Source organism: Vigna unguiculata, chromosome 1 (assembly GCF_004118075.2).
Source record: "Vigna unguiculata cultivar IT97K-499-35 chromosome 1, ASM411807v1, whole genome shotgun sequence".
NCBI classification, from domain to species: Eukaryota; Viridiplantae; Streptophyta; class Magnoliopsida; order Fabales; family Fabaceae; genus Vigna; species Vigna unguiculata.
In genome coordinates this window covers 37589487-37614004 of record NC_040279.1, presented here as the reverse complement: position 1 = coordinate 37614004, position 24518 = coordinate 37589487, and the positions used below count along the sequence as shown (strand labels likewise).

Sequence of the window (24518 nt, the reverse complement as noted above, 5' to 3'; positions counted from 1 at the left end):
ATTATAGGAGAATTTTAATTCTCTGCACTATTTGCCGAAACAAGTTACAATATCAACCATTTTAACTAGTTTGTCATTTAATACTACAAACGTGGAAATTCTTCGCAATAAATATGTCATCAACTGATATAAATATATCTTCCCCTTAATTGACCTTGTATGTACCAAACATTAAAAAAAAAAATGAAAAACTTGAAATTCAAAGAAATCGATAAAAGCTAAGTTTTCTTTAGTTATGTTAAGTCTCATCTCAACTATTCTAAGTTTTCTTTAGTTACGTTAAGTCTCATCTCAACTATTCTAGAGCCCATATAAAGAAAAGGAAGAAGAAGAGAACATATAAAATTTATAAGAAAATAAATTTAAAGAAAAGTCATAAAAAAATAAAATAATTTATGTTTTAAAGTTAAAAGATAATTATTTTTCTTTGCAACCTTTAGAGTGTAACTTAAAACAATTATTTTTCTTCATAAACTTCAAAATCTTCCCTCTTATGCTCATAAAAGTAAATTCTTACGATTTTCATTTCATTAATTACAATTAAATATTATTATTTTTAACTTTCTAAAGGATGAGAGCAACATCGTTTACTCCGTGATTTTGTATAAACTACACAAATATCCGGTATTAGGTCAATTTTTGTAATCCTAAAAAAAATTATTGAAAAAGAACATAAAAAGTAGCATAAATAAATATGAGAATTAAGACTATGTGAATTGTTGGCAAAAATATAATTTTAGTGTAACTTTTTTAAAAAATTATTAAAATGAATAGATTTAAAAATAATTATAGATACAACTGCGACTTTAATACAATTTTATCGAGAAGAATTTGTATTAGAGTGATACAATCTTAGTGTATAACATTTTCAAGTTGAAATAATGTCAATTTGACATGATTTTAATTCATTGTATTTTACATTAGGTGATACTATTTTAACTCTAAAACTATTTTGTCATACCTTTTGTGATTTTTTTTTTAATTTTCGATAACTTTTCTAAAAGTTTACACCATAGTGCTTTTGCCTGAATTGTTTTACGGTAATCAAAATTAATTTCGAATTTCTCTGCTGTATTTGGTCCTATTCATTGGGGAATGAGAAAATATGTGACGTAAAAAAATGAATTCTGTAATAATATTATTTAACAGAATGATATTTTAATTATTAAATTTTGATAATAATTTTTTATAACATAAAATGTCATCTTTTAAATAATTTTGAAATATTAAAAATAAAAAAGATAAAATAAAAGATTATTTAAAAAATAATATTTTGAAATTATAAGAAAAAGTTGTTAAGTAATCGAAAAATTCTGTTTATATTTCATAAGAACACATTTCACGTTTTTAGCGACCAAATGCCCCCACCATGATTCAGTGTCACCAATTAGGGAGCTCAAAATTTTGACGCGTGCTTCACCTTTGCATCTACAATTTTCTCAACTGTTTCTCTACACACGTTTCCATATTTTGTTCATTCACAGAATTGTACTCACTTGAACTGAGTGACACGTTTTGACTAATGTGCGCATTCACTTGCATTGAACATTCAAATCACTACGATTCTCAATTGATATTACTATGTCCTTTCTTCCATCCTCACCCTCCTCTTTCATCACCACAAACTCAACACTCAACCAATCATCTCTATAGCCTAATCAAAACCTACGTAGCTTCAAATACCTCTATGTGCCACAATTTTTGGTTCAATGGATCTATATCCAAACACCTCACTTCTTCTCATCATGTTTATCATCAATTTATACATAAACAAATAAAAATTTTATATTATAAATTAATTATACAAAATCAATAAGTTATATCAATTCTAAAAAGTCAGTTCTAAAAAAATTGTTGTTTAGTTTCTAAACAAGTGCAGATGCTGCCTGGGAAAGAATCCTAAGACAATTGCGGTTTCCACAATACACAGTGAAATCATAGTGGGAGATCAGAATAAGAAAAGGGAATATATTTACACCACACCAATGAATAAGTACTCTCGCTCTTCTTTCTTTCATACCAATTTTCCAAACAGTACGGTTTTGTACCTTTGTTAGATACGGAAGGAATGGAATAAATATACAAGGAGTGCAAATCATTTATATAAATATTTAGAATTGTTAATACGAACAAACTGATGGGTTATATTTTTATCGATAATGATACTTTAACCCATTTTTTTTATCCACTTTTAATTTATTATTTTAATCATCATTAGATTGTCACATCACATCACTAAAAAGAATTCAAATAGGTTATCTAATGATGATTACAATATTGAATTAAAAATAGATAAAAAGAAATGGATTAAAATATCATTTTTCTATTTTTATATACGGTTACAATTATGATTGTAATTATATATATATATATATATATATATATATATATATATGACATTAGTTTTACATATATTAAATATTTGATATCATTTTATATTAAAACTTTAAGATATAGTATTATGAGTTTTTATTTTTATATAATATTTATTTTTTTTATTCTATCTAATATGAGATTTTTGACTCACAATTTAACTATTCTCGACATAAACAAACGTAGTTGCTAATGTGTGCTTTATAATGTGTTATATATATATATATAGCTGTATGTATTTTGAAACCATTTACGCTACTAAAAAATAGCATTTCCTTTTCACTATGCAAGTATATGTGTGTCAATGCCGAATGAGTAGGGTGAATAAATATAAGATCCACAAAAAGGTTTTTTGACCATAACGGAATAATTGGACTACCACAAATCCACCGTCTGTGTTAATTTTTGTTTTGTTTTGGTCATGGGATTTATTCTCGATCAACTTTGTGTGTTCAATGCTCATCCTTTCCCTGTTAGATTTGCATTTTTTTTTTTAATTCTCGGACTTTTGACCTTATCCTCAGCTCCCAAATTCCAGTTTCTATTAATATATAAAATATTTAGAAGAGGCATTTATATAGAAAAGTAACAAATCCTTGTGAGACAAATTAAAGAAAATATGTTTAAAATTTGATGACTATCTCACTGTTAGATATGTCAAAGGGACCTGACCCGATTCATACAGGTTGACTCACTACAAATCGAGTTGAAAATGAGTGAATCCAATCTGATACACTTTATAATGAATCAAAAATTTTACAACTTGACTCAATCCGCCACGGGTTGATGGATTAAGTGGGTTGGCTTACCAACCTACATAAAAAAAATATTTATTTATTTGTAAGTATTCATAAATCCAATAAAACATGACTAATATTTCACATTTTATGTCATATTATTCAACGAAATCTAAATAAATATAATTATATATTTTTGTCCTGCTAATTTATAAAAATTTGTTTATAAGATGGTTGATTGAATAATTTATTATGAAGATTATAGTTAAAGATTAAAGTATCAATGTATATAACTTAACAATCAAATTAATTAAACATTCAAACTATTCAAATATTATTTAGCAATATTCTAGCTTTTAAAAATATGAAATTGTGAACATGTATAAATAGGAGTAGTAAATAATTATTAAAAAAATAAAAAAATTGTAAAAAAAATATTGGTGGTTTAAGTGAGTCGGATTGAGTTCAACTCACTTTTAAAAGAAAAACTAAATATTTTTCAACTGAACCTTACTCAAACTTATGATAAACCGAATTGACTCGTAGGTTAAAACCCATTTTGAGATCTCTACTCATGTCAATGTGCAAAAGGAGTCAATGGATCTATTCTCTTTTCTCGCTTTCTATTTAATTAATCCTTCTCTTTTGCCCATGGAAACATGTTTATCCTTTAGCAAGCGATCTGGAGAGTATTATTATATTTTTATTCTTGAAATTAGCAGTGTTCTAACCCTGAAGTGCAATAATTTAACGTCTAATTGGTCAATAAAAAGGATATGTATACATTTTGATAATGATATTAATCGTAAATATAACTTTTACAATAATTAAAATCATTGTAATTAAATGCTTAACTCCCTGTCTCAGATATAATTTTAATTTGCTATTATTGTTTAACCGGAATTAAAAGAGAATGCACACATACCTTACCTTTTATTGTCTTATTCAACATTCTATCACGAGGTTTATGTATTTTGAATTTTTTTAACAACATACACATATTTTGAATGCGAGAGTATAATTGAGATGTCAAAATTATTCCTTATTAGTATTATCAGCCTCAACATCACCCCATACAAATTTTACCTTATTATTGGTATTGAATTCACCTTTTTTTAGTCGCAGAACACTTATTTTCTTTCTTCGTGAATGAAGTTTCAATTAAAACTATTAAAATTTGAATACGTTTTTTTCTTCCTACATCTTTCATCTTTTTGAATGAATTTCAATTAAAATAAAACTGAATTAAGGTTGATAAATGAAATTTTAATAATGAAAATAAAATTCAAATAGTTAAAAATAAATTATGTTTTTTGGTACACCTTTCACTTGACTGAATTTCTACTGTTCTACTTTTGATTGTGGCATAAAGTCATTAAAAACATATAATGCAAAAATACCTACATAAAAAAAGGTGTCGTTATGGAAAGTTTGAAATCAAAAAATTCTTGCAAAGACGATTTTTTTTATATTTTTAATGAAAAGCTTTTCATGGCATATGTAAGCTTTTCTTTAAAAATTATCAACAAAAGAATGGTGTAATTTCCTATTTAAACGAGATATTTTTTAAAATCAAAATCATTTTCCTGAAAAATGTGAATATTCTTTATTTTACCCATGATACTTAAAAAAGTAACTCAATAAATTTCAACACTCAAATTATTTTAATTTCTTCCTTCTCTTTCACACTTTTCTACATAATTTTAAATAAATTTTATTTTAAACAGTATTTTTATTTCAAAGGTGTTTGTAATTTATAAAAAAGGTCTATAACAAAACATTTGTTGGATGAAATGTTTATTAAATAAATATTAATTTTTAAAATATTTATAGGAAGAAAAGTCATGTGCAGAACTTGTTGAATTTCGAGGAAGATTTAGATTTGGATTCATTCCTCTTTTCCATAACAAGTCAACTCTCTCATTACACAAAGGAGAAACACAATAGGATGGTACATAGGAAACACTGTGAAACAGAGTGTTGTTTTGTTTGGGACTTACAAAATGTAGTATTCAGTGCATTATAGTCCAAAGTAATACTCAATTGATTTTGATTTTAGAACGACTTTTATATTGTTTATAATTTTTTACTGTGAGAGTGACAACAATTAACAATTACAATGATAAAGTCTACTTTGTGAATAAAGCTAATGAGAAGGAAAAGTAGAGATGATATAATCCTACTTCTTAATGTAACTCATTGTATAAAATGAACACATTTTTGTACTACATAAAAATTGTTTTGAATTTTAATTACTTTATTATGATAGTATTTTAAAATTTGAATTGAAATCGTCTGTTAAATTTTGGACAATGATCTATCTATTAATCTAATATTTTGATTAAGTAAATAACAATAACAGATATAATTTTCACGTTCCTTAAAATATCGATTTTATCATCTTCAACGATTGATACTTATACCATAAATTTATATAGCGTTGTCCATGATATATACTTTTATACTAACTAATTAGTATAAGTTAAATATTATTTTTGTATTATTTTATCTTAGTCTATTGAACAAGATTATGACACAATACGAACATTTTAAAATTAAAAATATTTATACAAATTAAAAATAATATATACAAATTAAATTTATTTAGTTATTTTAATTTTCAATATAGCATATTTGAAACAATTATGAATTATCAGGGTTATCTTAATTCTTTCAAATTAAAATATATAAATTCTAAGTATATATTATATATACAAAAAAGTCTGTATAATATATCTGGTCCTGATTATTCTAATTAGTTTAAATAAAATCATTATTTTATAATAAAAAATTAATTGATACCAAAGTAAGAAAAAACAATAAATTATGTATAATATAAAAAAAAATCTGATAAAGTATTGGTGTAATGTACTTCATATTAAATTGCATTTGTTTACATCAACAACATAGAAGATTGAACTTTTAATGTCATATTATGTTATGTTAGACTGATAAAAAGACATTATTATGTTATTAATTGAATCTTAGTCACTGGGTTGATACTATAGTGGATTATACCGAATTGCATTTGGTAAAGGTCTATTTAACCCAGACAATAATTAATTACAGTCCATGAAATGAGCAAGACCAATAGATAAGTTCAAAGTTGCAAATAACATGTTACATTTAGTAATGTTATACTATGATGAAACATGTTTCACACTTTTTAAAATATTTCAAAATTTAATTTTAATGTAATATTCAATATTTTAATATAAATATATCGTTCTTATCAGTGGCGGAACTTGAACAAAAAATGTAGGGGTGCCAAATTAGTTTTGTTATATATAATTTTTTTTAGTCAGAAAAAAGTTCTTCATCTTTTTTCTTCACATAATAGTAGAATTTAAAAAAATATTATCATTCGCTATTATATAATGCTATTATATCATGATACCAAATCATGAATACCATTTTAGATAACCTCATTAATTTGATTTGGTGGTATTGTCACATTTGAGGCCGTTTTTCCCGAATCGCATTTTTAAATTCATTGTATATAACTCTAAGAACTTTAAAGATTTATTCTTGATTGTCTTGAATTCCTGCTTCTCATAAAATTTCTCGTTTAGTTAACGTAAATGCATTTTTTTTTCATCTTTATCACAAACCTTCTTTAAAAAAAGAATCATTTTTTTTACTTTTTATCATAATCTTTTTAATATAAATTTATCACATCTCGCCTATTTAGAAAAAATTAAATTTATATTCACAAATCACAATTATCACAATGTAAAACATAACAAAACTCATACCACTTTAATTAAATAAGCAACATTGTATAAATTCAAAACTCAAAAAAAAATTACCATAGGCAGCGAAAAACACAAAATCCCTAAATTTCATAATTAAATATTATAATAATCTGGAAAAATTATAATTAGGGTTCATACCAATTTCATAAAAGAATCCCTAAAATCATAATTAGGATTTATATTAATTTGGGATAAACATCCTAAAAAGAATCATAAATTTAACATACATAAATCATAATAAGATACTAACTTTGATACGTGAGAGATCATGCAAGAAAATATACTTCAATCTCAATCTATGTATTTCCCAACCTCTATTTTCCAATCTATCTCTTTGTATTTATTTCTCTTCACACACTTTCATGATAATTTACATGGTATAAAGATCTTATAGCCAGAAAAAAATCTTAATCTCTTTTATAAATCAATGTCTCCATTAATTTTTTTATTTTATCTTTTATTATTATTTTTCATTACATAAACTTAATATAAATAATATATAAATATAATTTAAAAAATATATAAATAAATATATATATATATATATATATATATATATATATATATATATATATATAAAATTCAAAAAAAAATAAATTGGGGGAGCCATGGCTCCCCTGTCACCATATAGTTGTGCATCTGGTTCTTATACAAGATCAAGTGTCAAGTGATGATTAGAACCCAGTCCCAAAGAGTGATGTATTTGTAAAATATTCTTTGACTTAATTAGTATTAAGTAAACCTAGATATTCGAAAATAATAAATGTCAGTATATCAATTTACTAAACAAAGTGGTGGAGGATATAAGGGTAGGGATGGCAACGGGGTGGGACGAGGACGGGTTTCACTATCTCATACACATTCTCATACCTAAACCCAACGGGTATCAAAGTTTTATCCCATCCTCATCCCCACTGGGTAACGAGTATAATCTTGTACCCATACCCGTACCCGTTTCCTTACTACTTCAATATAAATTTTAATTAATTTTATAAAATAAAAAAAATTACGGTAAAGGAAACATAATATTATCAAATATTTAATATTAGAGGATGGTTGTTTCTTTGATATCAAATACTTTGAAATAAATTATAATTGTTTACATTTTATATTGAATACCAAATAAAATTTCATGAGAACTAAAACATTTATTAAATTTGCAAACTGCAAACATTAATGAAACCTAGTTGATAAAATTTAAAAATATTTTTAAAAAAAATTTAAAGGAAAACAAATATTCAAATTAAAATATATTTTAAATGTTTGTTTACTTCAATTTTTTAAATTCTAATGAATCTCTTTTTTATACACTAATAAAAATGATAATACATCACTTAATCAAAATGACGCAAATAACAAATAATAAACATAATAAAAAAATTTAACATGATTATTGTATCTTTTGAACTCCAATATATGTTGGATGGTGATAAAAAAATATTCATGGCAATTACATTAAATTTTGGTATTGTAGTAAATAAAAGTTATTTATACAATTATAGTGAAAAATTACAGTATGATTGATATAATGAGTTAGAAAATAAAAATAATTAGATAAAATATACTGAAATAGTATTCTACATGATGAAAATAAATAACAAATAAAAATATTAAAAAATTAACAAATGTATGTCTTATAAACAATTTGAGAAACTATTGAAAGAAATCATACAAAGGAAAACGAATGTATAATTAAGGGTATGATAAGATGAAAAATACCTTAGACATCTAAGAACACTTTTCAAATATCAATATATATACTCAATGGTTAAAAAATAATTGTTTTAGCGAAACAAAAGAGTTTTTCAAATGAAACAAAAATTAATAAAAATAAGTAAAGAATTTTTTTTATATTACCTAGTAAATGAAAGATTTATGCTATTAAACACTTAAATTGAGAGTATTAAACATACTCATGTGAAAGAAAATATATAATAAATAAAATATTAAAAAATAATAGAAATATTCAAATATGAGACATAAAAAATTTTAATTGACATACATCATTTTAACATAATTACATAAATGTTATGATAAGATGAAAAATATATTGGAGATGTGAATGAGTTTCATGACAAACCAAATAATTGAAGAAATAAAAAATTGAGAAATAAATAAATATATATATATATATATATAGGGTTACTTAATTAATTGTGAATATTTTAATAATTTAAATGATGACGGAGATATGGCAGGGATATGTACATACCCATAACCATCCCCATACCCAATTGAAAAAGTCGGGGATTCTCTAAACCCATACCCATACCCAGTCAATGCGGGGATTTCCCGTCAAAACGGGGACGGGTTCGGATAATACTCACGGGGACGGGTTTATTTGCCATCTCTATATAAGGGTAGGTGTTTTTTTGAATTTTTTTTAAAATTATATGTATTTTTAAATTCTTTAAATTATATGTCTTTTTTCAAAATTGAGTAGTAGTATATTGAAAAAATAATTAAAATTAAATTAAGTATTTTTTATTTCTTTTATAAATTTAAAATTGAGTAGTAGTACATTGAAAAATTAATTAAAGTTAAATTAGGTATTTTTAATTTTTTTTATAAAATGCAACATTTAATGTTAATAAATAATAGAATATAAAATTAAATATAATAAAAAATTATTAAGATATTTTTTATATTTTTATTATTATTTTTAAAAATTTTTACATGTTGTACTCATCTTTTATACTTATATGTTTTTTTTTACGGAAAGAAAAAAGAAAAATTAGACAAAAACTAATTATTTCTGTCATTATTTCTCCATTATTACTGCCATCATTTTTCAAATCTTCTGTTCATTCTTAAAGAAGAAACAAGCAAAAGAAGAAACAAGCAATTATCTCTTGTATCACGCGAAATATTTATATAATATTTAACATTATGTTTTATCCTGTAACTTTTTTATATTTATTTTTTTATATTAATAAAAAAATAAATATTGTATTATGTGATTTTTTATAATCGATTTTTAATTATGACTTGAATATCATAATTTTTTTTAGTAATTATATTTTCAAATTTTTTATTAAATTATGATAAGTTATTTTTTAGTCTTAAATATTTTTTTTAAATAGGTATTTTGATTAAAGACAAAAAAATAAATTTATTTTTTAAAATTGATAAAATAAAATACCGGTAAAGATAAAAATATTGATAAAATGATTATTCTATGGCATAATAATGAAATGAAAATTTATAAAGAATATGTACGTTAATAAAATGAAATGTGTCCTTCCAACATAATATTAATAAATTTTCATACAAAAAAAAAGAATCTACATTACATTTAATATAGATACATGTTTCTACAAAAAAGTACATAATATAGAAAAGGACTATCTTATTATCTTTTATGTCATCTTTAGTTTTCGAGATTTTAGTTAAAGTCTCTTTTAACTTTGTGTCAAGTAGTAATGCTTTGTTTTTTATTAAAATAGTTATTTTCTCTTTTCAGTTTCAGAATTAATTAATTTTATTATTACATATACTTAGTCAGACCGGTGTACGTGAGCGGAAAAAATAAGTTAATTTCTTAAATAACAGATAAAAAAATGAAAAAAACCGGACAAAGAAAGGTGACGCTGGGAGCTATTTATATAGTTCTTGACAGCCGAAGAACAATAACAAAAAAAACCATCTCCTTCATTCCTATTTTGTCTTGTCTCATCCCCACAGAATATATCGCTCACTTACACTCATCTCCCAAAGTATATGTATGTCTCATTCCCAAACACTATCCTCTCACTATGTTAATAATTTGCGTTCCTATATATAAATAAGAGACATAATGGATGTTAACAAGAAGAAATCACGGTCCGCAGAAGAGGTGAAGAATAGTGAAGACACTAGAAAAGGTCCATGGAGCGTTGAAGAGGACGCTCTTCTCCAAAATTACGTCGCCACCCACGGCGACGGTCGCTGGAATTCCGTCGCACGCTGTGCAGGCACTTATTACTCTCTCCATATACGCTATCAAACTAAACACTCTCAGCATTGTGGATTCTAAAATAGATCAAGTTATTATCTTGTTAATAATGTAAAATTAAACGTGTGCAGGCCTCAAGAGATCAGGGAAAAGTTGCAGGCTGAGATGGTTAAACTACTTGCGGCCCGATGTTCGTCGTGGAAATATAACACTCCAGGAACAGATAACCATTCTGGACCTTCACTCTCGGTGGGGCAATAGGTAAATTAACTGGAACATGTTCTCGGTTAATATATTCTTGTTCTTTTTTTTTTTTTTTCATTTGCGAGTTAGTGGATAACATGGAATAAAACTGAGAAATCCGCACGAAGACGCTAATTAGTGCGCTATATAATATGTCGTAGGTGGTCGAAAATTGCTCGGCATCTTCCCGGTAGAACGGACAACGAAATAAAGAATTATTGGAGGACTCGTGTGCTTAAGCAAGCAAGGAATCTGAAGTGTGACGTCGACAGTGAACAGTTCAAAGATGCCTTACGTTACGTGTGGATGCCCCGTTTGATTGAGCGGATTCAACCGTCATCGGAAACTCACGACCCGCTCCATGTGTCCCCCTCCGAACTTTACCCGAACCCAACCCCTCCGCTCCATCACCAAAACGGGTTCCACGGTTCGTGTTCAGGTTCCAATGCCTTGGAATCATCAAGTGCCAAGTCTGAAGATTTGGGTCATAATGTTTCAGTTCCGGGCTTGTGTGAAAATTTGAATGACCGAGACATGGCACGGGGGAATATGACGCTACCTTTTGGTGGTGGGGACTCAATGGAGAGTTTGTGGGATGATGAGAATCTGTGGCTTATGCAGCAACTTTGTGATGATCTGGAAATTAAAGACAATTTCCTTGCGTGACGCAAGTTAAAGCCAGAGAAAGCAGACAAGTGTGTCTGTGTGTGCTAATTCGGTGACTTTGACGTACAAATTCGCAGGTGAAACTGCGTAAGGGTCAGTTCCATGAGCTTGTCCTAGAGATGAAAAATACATGCACTTTGGCTTTTCCTTTACTTTTTTAACTAATAAAAGTAAGCTTCTTTCTCATTGTTATTCGGTCTCTGCTATTTTGTAGTTAGAGAGATCGTGAAAGAGAAGGGAGTTGGAGTTGCTTTTACATTTACATTTTCATTTTTCATGTTGCTTTATGCATGGTCACGCTTGTGCTTGACATTTGATTCAGCGAGAAGGTAGTTAAAAGTTCGAAAATCCAGAAGGATATTGTCTCGATAAATTTCATGATGTCGCTCCCATGAAAGAACATGAATTTTAGTCTTTGTCGTTGTGGAAACAGGCTAAACTCAAATCAGCATCAGTTCATTTACGATGCACTGCGTTTGAAAGGACGTTTATAAAATTAATTTAAGCGTAAATTACCGTAAACTTTGTTCTGCTTTCATCTCGTTTTAAGTCGACGTGATTTGTGTTTTGTTGCTTAATATTATGAAAACAAGTTAGAAATAAAACTCAGGATAACTTTTTTATCCAATCAAATGCTATCTAATTTTGGACTGGTAACTTATATTCAACATAGAACCAAGCACGGAAAAGTTTACTTAAAATCATATAACTGAGATTTCGTATTATAATGAAAACTTCAACATAAAAAAGAAAAAGCATTCTTACGACTTTAAAAAACTGAGAGAGAGCAAAACTGATAGCATTTGAGCCACTATAAGAAATAGAGATCAAATTATGTTTAATTCACATGGAAGTCTTTTCAATAATAATATTCCTTAATAATTGTATGCACATGTACATTTTTTTTCCACTTTTTACAAACCGATACCTTTCTTTTGTTTCATTTTCTTATTAATCAAGCAACCTTTCCATTCTACAAGAAAATAAACAAAAGAGTGATGATAGAAAATTTAACAAAAAAAATACATCAAATACTATAGAAATATGAATAAATACACTATAACTCAATAGCAAGACGAGAGATGGTACTAAAATGCAAATTTCTCCGTTCAATAAAAGTAGTTTTATGAATAAACCTTAAAGAGTATGCCTAATTTATAATTGTAAAAGTAACTTCCTTGATTAATTTTTTCAAATCATTCTTAAGAAATGTTAATTCATTAACATGAGTTGTTGTCGTTTCCAAGTCCAAGATGTAGAGGACATAAAATATCAATTAATTGACTTGTCATTACCACTAAAAAGGTTAGATTGGGTATGGATAGTGTCTATTGAATTCTTTATTGGTTGTTCTGTGTTTCTTCTGCTGTGTCTTCAAAATATACTGATGGACAATCATTTCGATGTTTTACAATATATTAAAAAATAAATAAAATACCAACAAGAGTATATTTTAAGAGCACAACAAAAGACAGTATAAGAAAAATCACTAGAGGATTTGGACTCGTGCCTACCGCTTTCTTTTGTAAAAATATATGTTATATATATATATATATATATATATATATATATATATATATATATATATATATGGCTATCCATTAATTACTGTCGATATTTTTATATTTTAAAATTTTAAATGAAATTATTTAAATATAAAACTTTTAAATATAGATTTAGTCTAATGTTATGTTTAAGTTTCATTAAATTTTTTTAATAATTTAAAAGTTATTTAAAATTAATGTTATGTTTGAGTAATTATTATTTTTCATATTAAAAAATACACTTTAAATATATAAAATATGGAATTAAATAAATATATATTTGGCTATAACTTATAATTTACATTCTAATTATATAACGTAAATGAATATATCATACTTGACAATAACCAAAATCAGATTGTAAATTTTGAGTAGCGATGTTGTGTTTGTTCCATTCATTTAGGAGAGGTGTGAAAGCAATGAATTAGAATAGTGTTGATAAGAAGACATCTAATGTTTTGGCGACCAAATTGTCCCTACCATGGATCATCCTGTCACAACACTTGCGCGTGCTTCACCTTTTCATTACATATACATTTTCTCAACCTCAACTCTTTTTAATACATGCAATGCATAGAGAAGTGATGTGCACATTCACTTGCATTGAACATTCAAATCACTACGATTCTCATGCCGATCTTACTACGTCCTTTTCTTTGCACATCCCTGTGCTAAGCACTAACTATTTTTGTTGTTGTGTACGACCGACATGTTTCTATAAGATCCTAATTTCTTCTATCTTTCGTCCGAGATGTTTTTTTCTTAATTTTTGTTCGAGTTATTTTCTTTACTGAATTGAGGTTTAATTTCTCAATATGAGATATTATGTGTATATACTTTTTTATTTTAGAGATGTTTAAAAAATGTATATCATATTAATTTTCATATGGTAACGTTAGCTTGTTGTATTATTGATGATAAATACAGGTTGAGATGATCTTGGTTCCATTCTTAGTCATGTATTGTACAATTTTTATTTGTATAATACCATTTTTTATTAAACACTAACCGTATCCTTATCTCAGTGTCAAATAAGACCATCGTTGAATTTTATTTGTATATTGATGTTCAATTTCAGAATTACTAATTAAATTAAAAAAATATATTATAAGTTTATTTATTCGGTGATAATAATTCCAATATGTTGAATTATAACATAATCTTTAAAAATCATTAGTAGATTCTGGCAATAGTGTTTTCTGTTTTGTAATTGATACAAATTTGCCAGCAGCAGTGTGAACAATTATCTTTTCCTTTATTTTGGTATAGCATTTGCTTATGTTTCAAAATATTATATATGGAAGGCCCAAGTTATATTATACCTCTATTGTTTGATTCGATAATGATATCTTAATCCATAATTTTTGATTCATTATTTTTTAATTTTTTTTAGTAAAATGATGTGATTATGTAAGGGTAATTATATCTTAAATTACATGTTTCTTTTTTGCCGTGTGTATTGGAAGAATAATATAGGAGTTTGATATTAGAGAGATCAAATAATGAAGATTAAGCTCACAACACTAATTTAGTTATGTTAAAGACTGAAATCACATAAAGAAAATGATGATTTTTTTAAGGTTGGTAGGAGGATGGGTCGGGTATTATTTAGACAAACTTATTATCCATCTCATTAAAATAAAATATTGAGTTGAGTTTAATTTTTCTTTTTTTATGTTAAATTCAACGACAGAATTGAATTTGATTTGATCAATTAGTTTAAAATTGTAATTTGAAGGTATCAATTTAATTATAAAAACCATTTTTTTTTGGAAGAATTAAAAGACTTCAAACAAATTAGTAAATCAAGTGATGAAAGTATTATCTAAACTAATTCAAAATTAAAAGAAAAAACATAGTAAAATTTGTTTCACAGATGTTTTTCGTTTTTTTTAATAAAATCTTCATAATATAATAGTAATGCCTAATCTGAACTTATCAAGAATTTTGAATTATTCAAATTAAACTTATTATTCAACCTCAACCTATATAAAGATAAAACAAGTTGGAAGAAATATAATCTAAAAACAAGTTGCAATAATTTCTTGAAAAAATCTTTTAAAAACATAACTGATAAATTTGTATTTGTAGGTAAGGTATTGATGGAATTTAACGGTAAAGTTATACACAAATGGATGAAATAAGATAACTTTTTCTCCTTAATACAATAAATTCGCAAACACCCAAACTACAGGGTAATTGTTAATATACACGTACAGTGTCTTTGATTTTGTGTTTATTTTTTATCTTATTCTTCTTTATATATATATATATATATATATATATATATATATATATATATATATATATTTCTTTCATTTACTGCATATCGAGTAACTTTTCAATTTATTTTAATTTTTCATTTTCCACTCGCATATTTTAAAAAAGAAAAAAAAATGCACAGTGATAGTTTTCATTTGAAACACGCAACGGAACCACTTGTTCGGTGCCCTGCTATTAATTTAAGAATTTCAGTTTGGTATCTTCTTTCAATTTTTAAGATTAAATATCTTTTCATCTCTATTTTCTTTGTGAAAATAATAAATAATTTTTCTTTAGAGATTTAGTTCGATTTAGTGTAAAAAACAAGTTTCAAATATTAAATAAGCATAAAAAATTTATATTAAAAACCTAAATTCACGTGTATTATTAAATATGAAAGACTAACTTGTCCAAAATTTCAAAGATAGATCACTTTTAATTTATTACATTTAAAATTAACTGTCAAAAACATATTTAACATTGTTTAAATAATATATTATGTAAAAAATATATATAATTCTGAAAAATACTTGAAAGTTAAAAAGTATGTGCTATTTATTTTAAATGACAAAGTTAGACAAATTATATTTAGGAAAAAGTAATTATGCATTTCAATATTTATTAAATAAAATGAATTTTTATTTATTTGTAGATAAACTTATTTAGTTAAAATTTAAAAAAAATAGTTAAAAATTTATTATTAATGTATAAAATAAGGGTGTTGTGTTACAATTAGAATGAATAGACTCTCGTGTAATTTCCTTATACATTCCCTTACTATGCGTAGATAATAAATTATAACGACTTTATAGTTATGCTTAATTTAGAAATATTATTTTGACTATTTAAAAACGGTTAGTCAAGATATTCCGTTACATATAAATCTAATATTATTAAACCAACATGTTATTAGCATTTAAATATTACATGGCTAATTTAAGTAAATAACCTTTGACGCAGGGTAAAAATGAAAAGATATGTAGAAATGAGTGTACGTTAAAGTGGTGACAGCATAATTTTGGTTCAATGGATGTAGATCCCAAGCACACACTTGGTTTATTTTTACTGTGTTCATGCACAGCACACATGGGAACATATCCTTTGCGTAGAATGTGTCAAATCCATTATTCATTTATCTCTTCAGAATACAAAGTGCAATGATGCGGAAACAACTCAATAGAATAAGATTAGAATAAAATATAGTTTTATTTCTCTGTGATTTCAGTAATTCATTTTTTTTCCTCAAAATATTTTCGTCAAATTTTCGTAGAATAAATCAAGTAGGATGAATAAATATATAAGATTCACAGAAATTTTTTTGACCAAGAGAATATTTCGACTAACTTTTGTTTAGATAATGGCATTTGTTCTCAATGAACTTTGGTGCTCATTCATTCGCAGGTTGACCATTATATTCAGCTCCAAAATCTCATTTTTCTATCATATTAAACATTTGGAAGAACATTCCACAGAACCATATTGTTGAATAATGTTATAGGCATAGATTTCCTATGAATAAGACATTTTATGAATGTTTTTCAAAGCCATAAAAGACATTACACTTTGCTTAGTTGGATGGATGATTGAGTCGACTAATTTTAGACTAACATGCTTGCTTTATTAAGTTTAATCGAAACTATAAGGTTATAATCTTAAACAAAATATAATACTCAAGTATTGTATTGTTAGAAGTGAACTTTAAACCTAACTCAACCCCACAAAATCAACTTTTAAAGTGAGGTTTGCACCTCACTTATATATTATGAAATAGTTTTATCTCTAGTCAATGTGGGACTTTCAACGTATATATACTAAAAAACCATGTTTTTGTTTGTAGAGAACATTATCCTCAAATGTTTTATTGTGTGACAGGTTTAAAGATTAAACCCCAAACACTACCACAAACTGTGAAAGGTGTGGATGGGGTCGACCACAACTCACAGTTGCTTATACGTTTGTTAAACCTATATGCTTTTTAACGTGGAAAAGAAGAGTTTTGGTAAATGAAGCAAGAATTGTGTTGCATGTGTGATTCCTTTAATATGTTAATATGTTTCATTAGGAAAGTTGACCTCTTCTTTTGTCGCTTTTAAACATTGTTTTTGTGCTGAGAATGATATTTAGCACTTCTCACACGATGGCTCCATGGCCTCCATAGCTCACTTTTTAGTGCTATTGCATTTGAAATTAAATTTTGAGTATTTTTTCAACACATGGAGTGTACATTCGGATGTTAATTCATAAACTCTTACATTTTTAAGTTTATTACTATGGGAATAAAAGTTTTAAAACATAAGGAATTGTTTAGTTTAATAAAACGTTTTTTTATTTTATATATTTTTAATTAAGCTTACTTATAGTTTAGTTTAAAAGCATTCTAGTTTATTGACTTTTCTCCTGAACCTTCTTTAGCACAATATCAATTTTTTTCTCATTATTTTTACTTTGAAATGATTGATTTTAAATTATTTTTTATCTCTTTAAAAACCCTATTAAATATAAAACAGATTAAGCAACTTCTCATCTGTATACAATCGCTGCAAAAATTATTATTAAAATAGTTTTTGAAATATAAGTTTCTGATATACATTTCATATCTTTTTCATTTCTATTATTTGTAAAATAATGTTGCGTTCATATTTACGTCTCTCATGTCTATTCAACGTATTTAAGTGATATTATATAGTTTCATCTTAAAAAGTGTTATTAAGTTTAAAAAAACCAAGAAAACATTTCATTTTAGGACCTTTTTCTCTTACTTCCAACAATTTTATTAGTACACTTTCTATGCGTTTGCGCGTCTATTTTATAATAGGTTTTCTGGAATGTAATTTTCACATTCTATGAAGCTAAGTCAGAAATGCATGGGGTGTCATAAGAAAATGTATTGATCCTGAGGAGTTGGACTCTTCTTTTTGGTCTAAAGAAAAACAAGCGAATGATTGAGCTCGGCCCACTCATCTCTAAAACGAGGTTTTATTTCTTAGAAACGACGGCGTATGGTTCGTTTTTCTCGTTTTTTCAGAAACCCTAATATGTTTCCTATAAATCCAGAATGTGCAAACGATTCTCTTGAGCTTCACACATTTCTGCCTCGGAGAACTCGGCGACACCCTATCGGAGTAATAGTTCGTCTGATCTAATTTTACATGACATCTTTTGTTTGTTTTCATTATTCAATACTCGATTTACGTTTTATTTTGCGATGAATCTTTATACAAATCGTATAAGATCACGGTGATGACTCCATAAAATTCAAGCTCAACAGACCGGAATGCAGAGCTTTCTCTCTTTCGAGAGATAGCGTTGCGTGTCGACTACCCCGCTGAACTGAGTGATCTGTTCTATTTTTGTTTTTGATTATTATCGTTGTTTTTTATATTCTTGGCTTTGTTGAAGTTTACACTTGTTTGTTTTCGTTTGGTGATTATAAATATTTGTGTGAACCATTTTTATTGTGGGGGGAAAGTGTTATCGCGATGAGGATTCCAAAGCTCCCTCTTCTGAGTTTTGAAATTGAGGAAAATTGCTGGCAGAATCGAACCATAAATCTTAGCCATCACTGAGTGATTTCTTTCCCCTCTACTCTTATTTTGCCTGTATGAATTATATTCCAACTAATATCTGTTTTATATTGATTTAATTTTTTCGTTTATAATCCTTTTTGGATGGAGCATTTCTAATGTGTTTTCTTTTATATTTTATATATTTTTAAAATAGTTTCTTTGAATAAAAATATCAAATACTTTGAATTTTTAATTTCATATTTATATGAAGTAATTGAATTTTCAATATATACATTCTCTAAATTAAAATTGATTTTAATAATATTTATTTTATTATATGAAATTTTTAAATTAAAGTTTAAAAGTTATTAATCAATTTAAAATATTTAATTAACACTTAATAGTTCAATTTAGAAATATTAAATTTAAAAATATTTTTAACTTTAAATTTTCAATATTAATTAATATTAAAAATCTTGGACCAACAATAATGTAATTTTATATTAATATTGATTTATTCTATAATATTAATTATTGATTACTTTATTTATTAACAATAAAATAATTAATTAATAAATCACTATTATATAATATATAAAATAGAAGCACCGTATTATATTAATGTAATATAATTGACCGACAAACTGACAAATATAACATAAGGACAATTAAAGTTAACCAAAATTATGATTCAAATGTCAAATATTTTATTTGACTATTAAAAAGAAAACCAAAAATAACTTGTTCAAACAATCTTACCTACTTTTGATCTACAAAAGTAACAAAATTTATGGATTGTAGTATTTTACAATTAGTGGAAACATGTATAAAATTTGTCCAAATAATATGAAACTAATCAATCAAAAAAAAAATAAAATACATTACATAGCATGATTTAAGTAGTAGAAATTTGTATAAAAACATAAGTTTTATCTCCTATAAATGGAAATGACTTTTACAATGGCTAGTAATTTTGTCATCTAAGCTAAGTATTTATCTCTTTTACTCCATTGGTTGGTACTTACTAAGATCAATATTAAATGTATTTTAATATACACAGGTCAATTACTTAAAAGTCACAGTACTATATCATCATAATTTAGAGTTGTTTTGAATAAAAAATGTATTGCCTCTTTATGAGAGTTGAAAAAAAAAATAACACAACCATAATTTTATCCAAAAATCATTATTTTCACCATGAAAAATTTAATGACCAGAGTCCATTGTTTCAACATCAATTAAACACTTCAAATTATAAAATTGATTCATGTTCTAATCTTTTAGCAAGATTACATATTTCAAAGACTACAAGAGATTATGAATCTTTTATAACCAATGAAAAATGAAAAAATTAATGATTATAATCATTTATTTCAACATCAATTAAACACTTAAAATTACAAAAATGATTTACATTTAAATTTTTTAACAAGTGATCGTTCTATCTTTAAAAGATTACGACAGACTATAAATCTTTCATAATAAAAAAGTTAACACTTTTCAGATACATAATTTGTGATTAAATTAGATTATATAATCACTACTTACACAAAGATATAATGACATATAAAAGATACATGTATGGTTGGATGTAAAAGTGTATTTACATTGACACTCATTCATTACATTTTCATCACCAACTTCAATGATATATTTGGTTCCATCCCATCACCAACTCAATATCATGATCTTCAAAGTTTGAATGGATTTCTCTCAAGTGACTTAGACATTGAAGTTGTTTGGAATAAAATTTTGTATTAGATTTTTGTTTAGAAAATATAAGTTGTGATAATATATATATATATATATATATATATATATATATATATATATATATGAAATGTTGTTATTTTATTTTTATTAAAAAGATTTAGATATTTATAAAATAAGGATGAAGTTTGTAAATTAAAAAAAAATGAGAAGCGTTCGTAACTTTTTTTTGTATAATCTAAAAAGTCATATATTAATAGAAATTATTTTAATCTTGGTTAATTAGTTTTGTGTGTTTGAATATTACATATTCTAACTTTATACCTTATTATTACATGGTTACGACATGATTACAGAATAAGATTATTGAGTTTTCTCCTGAACCTTGTCTAACTTAATATCAATTTTTTGATCCTTAGTTTTTATTATTTACTTTTTAAATGTTTGATTTTAATTTTTTTTTATCCCTTTAAAACTCTATTAAATATAAATGAGATTAAGCATTTTCTAATCTATATATGATCGCTGCAAAAATTATTATTAAAATAGTTTTTAAAATATAATAATCTGATATACATTTCATATCTTTTTTATTTCTATTATTTGTAAAATAATGATACGTTCGTATTTATATTTGTCATGTCTATTGAACGTATTTAAGTGATCTTATATAGTTTTCATCTTAAAAAGTGTTATCAAGTTTAAAAAAACAGAGAAAACATTTCATTTTAGGACCTTTTTCTCTTACTTCCAACAATTTTGTTAGTACTCTTTCTATGCGTTTGCGTGTATATTTTATAATAGGTTTTCTGGAATGTAATTTTCACATTATATGAGGCTAAGTCAGAATTGCATGGGGGGTGTCATAAGAAAACTTATTAATTCTAAGGGAATTGGATTCTTCGTTTTGGTTACTAAAGAAAAACAAGCGAGTGATAGAGCCCGGCCCACTAAAACAAGCGAATGATAGAGCCCGGCCCACTCATCTCTAAAACGAGGTATTATCGCTTAGAAACGACTGCGTATGGTCCGTTGTTCTCGTTTTCTCAGAAACCCTAATATGTTTCCTATAAATTCAGAATGTGCAAACAATCCTCCAGAGCTACACACATTTCTGCATCGGAGAATACGGCGCACCCTATCGGAGTAATAGTTCGTCTAATCTAATTGTACATGACATCTTTTGTTTGTTTTCATTATTCAATACTTGATTTACGTTTTATTTTGCGATGAATCTTTATACAAATCGTATAAGATCACGGTGATGACTCCATAAAATTCAAGCTCAACAGACCGGAATGCAGAGCTTTCTCTCTTTCGAGAGATAGCGTTGCGTGTCGATTACCCCGCTGAACTGAGTGATCTTTTGGTTTTTGATTATTATCATAGTTATTTATATTCTTGACTTTGTTGAAATGTACACTTGTTTGTTTTCGGTCGGTGATTATAAATATTTTTGTGAACCATTTTTACTGTTGGGGGAAACTGTTATCGCGATGAGGATTCAAAGCTCCCTCTTCTGAGATTTGAAATTGAGGAAAGTTGCTGGCAGAATCGAACCATAATATCTTGGCCACCACTGAGTGATATCCTTCCCCTCTAAATCTAACCTATTTTTTGTTTTATGTTCATTTTATTTTGAATCACAATTGAGGTCAGTGATGCTTTGTTTTTGCCTACATTGGCTGATTATCTGGTTTATAATTAGGTTGTGATGTTCTTTCATCGTCTGAGACCTCCATTTATTTTTTTTCGGTTCCAAAACCTTTTGAATTCTGAACTTTTGATTTTTCTTTTTCAGTTTCACTGATTATTTGATATTTATTTTGTATTAGTTAAAATTGCTATGTATATCAATTTCAAACTGAGGAGCTAAATACGTCATTATTTTTTTAAGTTAGTAATGTGGTGCTGTAGATAAAAGGTTAATTACTTTTATTAAAATTAAATTAAAAGTTTTATTAATATATGTAAAATTTGAAGATAATATATTAAATATAATAATTTTCATTTAATGATTTGGATATTTAAAAAAGTAGATTGAAATTTGTGAATTAAAAAAAACACCAAGTGAGATGTGTTGGTAATTGTTTTATTGTGATTAAGATTTCATAATATTAAAAGAAATTCTGTTAATCCTGATGAGATGGTTGTGTCACTTCAGTATTACAAGATTTTGACACCTTACAATTAAGGTTTAATTAGTACCCAAGATTGGGGACCCAGATTTTCAATCTGTGTTTTTTTTTTTTTTTTTTTAAAAAATTTTTAAATTTTTATTTTATTTTTTTATTTATTTTTAACTTTTTTAAAAAAAATTAAAAATGACACGTGACATTTTTATTAAGTACTCATGTTTTATTAATTTTTATTTTTAAAATAGAACCATATTGTCTCTTACTAATTTTAAATCAAAATTTTTATTGGTATGATTGTTATATTAATTTTTTTATTAAAAATGACTTTTACTACTAAATTTTAATATAAATATCAAATATTTTTTTTGTAAAACTTTTATACTTAATTACTTTATTTTTATAAAAAGATATTTTAATTATTAAAAATTATTAGGTCAAAATTGAATTAATTACACCTATTTAAGTACTAAATTGAAACGAAAAAACATCACAAATTTTTCATTGAAACTATAAAGGATCTCAATACTAAAAGAAAAGTAGTTATTAAAAAAATAGAAAAAATGAAAAAAGAAGAAAAGAAAAGAGGACTTGGAATGCAGATATTCCAAAGAAGAAATATTAGCTTAACTAAAAAATCACATCCTTTTTTTCAATTTTTGACGAAAAAACATAAATGGGGCCTGAATCGAAAATCAACACAATGACATCTGACAGTGACGTTGACTGTTATAATTGACATTTTTTTAAAACCGGGTACCTATTTGACACACTAGCCCCAAACTGGGTACTATACAATTAATTAAACCTAATAAATTGAAACCATTTAAAACTGACTTTGTAACTCAATATTACAAGATTATAACTGATTATAGAATAATGAACCAAATCTATTATTAACTAAATCAGGCCCAATAACTTGGGCCCACTTATATTATTTCGAATGTCCATGAAACAGAACACTAACGGTTAGGATAATTCATTTATGTGATTGACTTACGCAATTGAATTGTTACTTCTGAAGAAAAGACTTTATTACGTTGTTATTTTGTTAATAATAATATACACCATATGTAATTATATCTTCTATGTATATGAATATATATATATATATATATATATATATATATATATATATATATATATATATATATATAGTATTATAGTTTATAAGTTTTGGAGTCAACCCTTCGTATGAATCTTAATGAACGTGTTTGATGGCAGATATTGGTAACGATAAATTCATAGACATTCTTTTCCCACCACATAATACGAACATAAATAAGTCTTCTCTTCAGATACATGGATGTTATAATTACATACGATGGTTTATATTATTATCGAAAACAAAATATCACAAGATGATATATGTTAATCATCAGAGTTTAAGTTTCACAAACTTCATATCAACAATTTTTTTTTTTATAATTTTGTGTTTACTCTCTAGAAATCAGTGTATACTATTGGAAATTCATTTTTTTTTTCTAGATGACTATGTATTTTCAAATTCAAGTGGAAAACCATAATAATATAAATTGGAACTATTTAATGGAATTCTTTTCAAATTTATGAAGGAATGCATTACTTCAATTGTAAGCCGAAAAATTCTTTTTTTAATAAGACGTACCTTTATACAATGACGTTGTTTAAGTC

General features: G+C 25.9%; 1 protein-coding gene and 4 non-coding genes across 5 annotated transcripts; all 5 read left to right on the top strand.

Moving 5' to 3' along the window:
* Positions 1-10511: 10511 nt before the first annotated feature.
* Positions 10512-11898, top strand: LOC114180991 (transcription factor MYB2-like). Its single transcript, XM_028067302.1, has 3 exons — positions 10512-10818; positions 10931-11060; positions 11204-11898. Exons 1-3 carry the CDS (start codon positions 10662-10664, stop codon positions 11706-11708), a joined length of 792 nt encoding a protein of 263 aa, XP_027923103.1. The 5' UTR covers positions 10512-10661; the 3' UTR covers positions 11709-11898.
* A 6846-nt stretch (positions 11899-18744) lies between these two features.
* On the top strand, positions 18745-18854 carry LOC114165382. Its single transcript, XR_003599698.1, has one exon. It is a non-coding gene; the product is annotated as a small nucleolar RNA Z107/R87 (small nucleolar RNA).
* A 129-nt stretch (positions 18855-18983) lies between these two features.
* LOC114165563 lies at positions 18984-19084 on the top strand. The gene has a single exon (XR_003599732.1). It is a non-coding gene; the product is annotated as a small nucleolar RNA R30/Z108 (small nucleolar RNA).
* A 2900-nt stretch (positions 19085-21984) lies between these two features.
* LOC114165376 lies at positions 21985-22094 on the top strand. Its single transcript, XR_003599697.1, has one exon. It is a non-coding gene; the product is annotated as a small nucleolar RNA Z107/R87 (small nucleolar RNA).
* Positions 22095-22216: 122 nt separating this feature from the next.
* On the top strand, positions 22217-22317 carry LOC114165555. Its single transcript, XR_003599731.1, has one exon. It is a non-coding gene; the product is annotated as a small nucleolar RNA R30/Z108 (small nucleolar RNA).
* The last annotated feature ends 2201 nt before the right edge of the window (positions 22318-24518 follow it).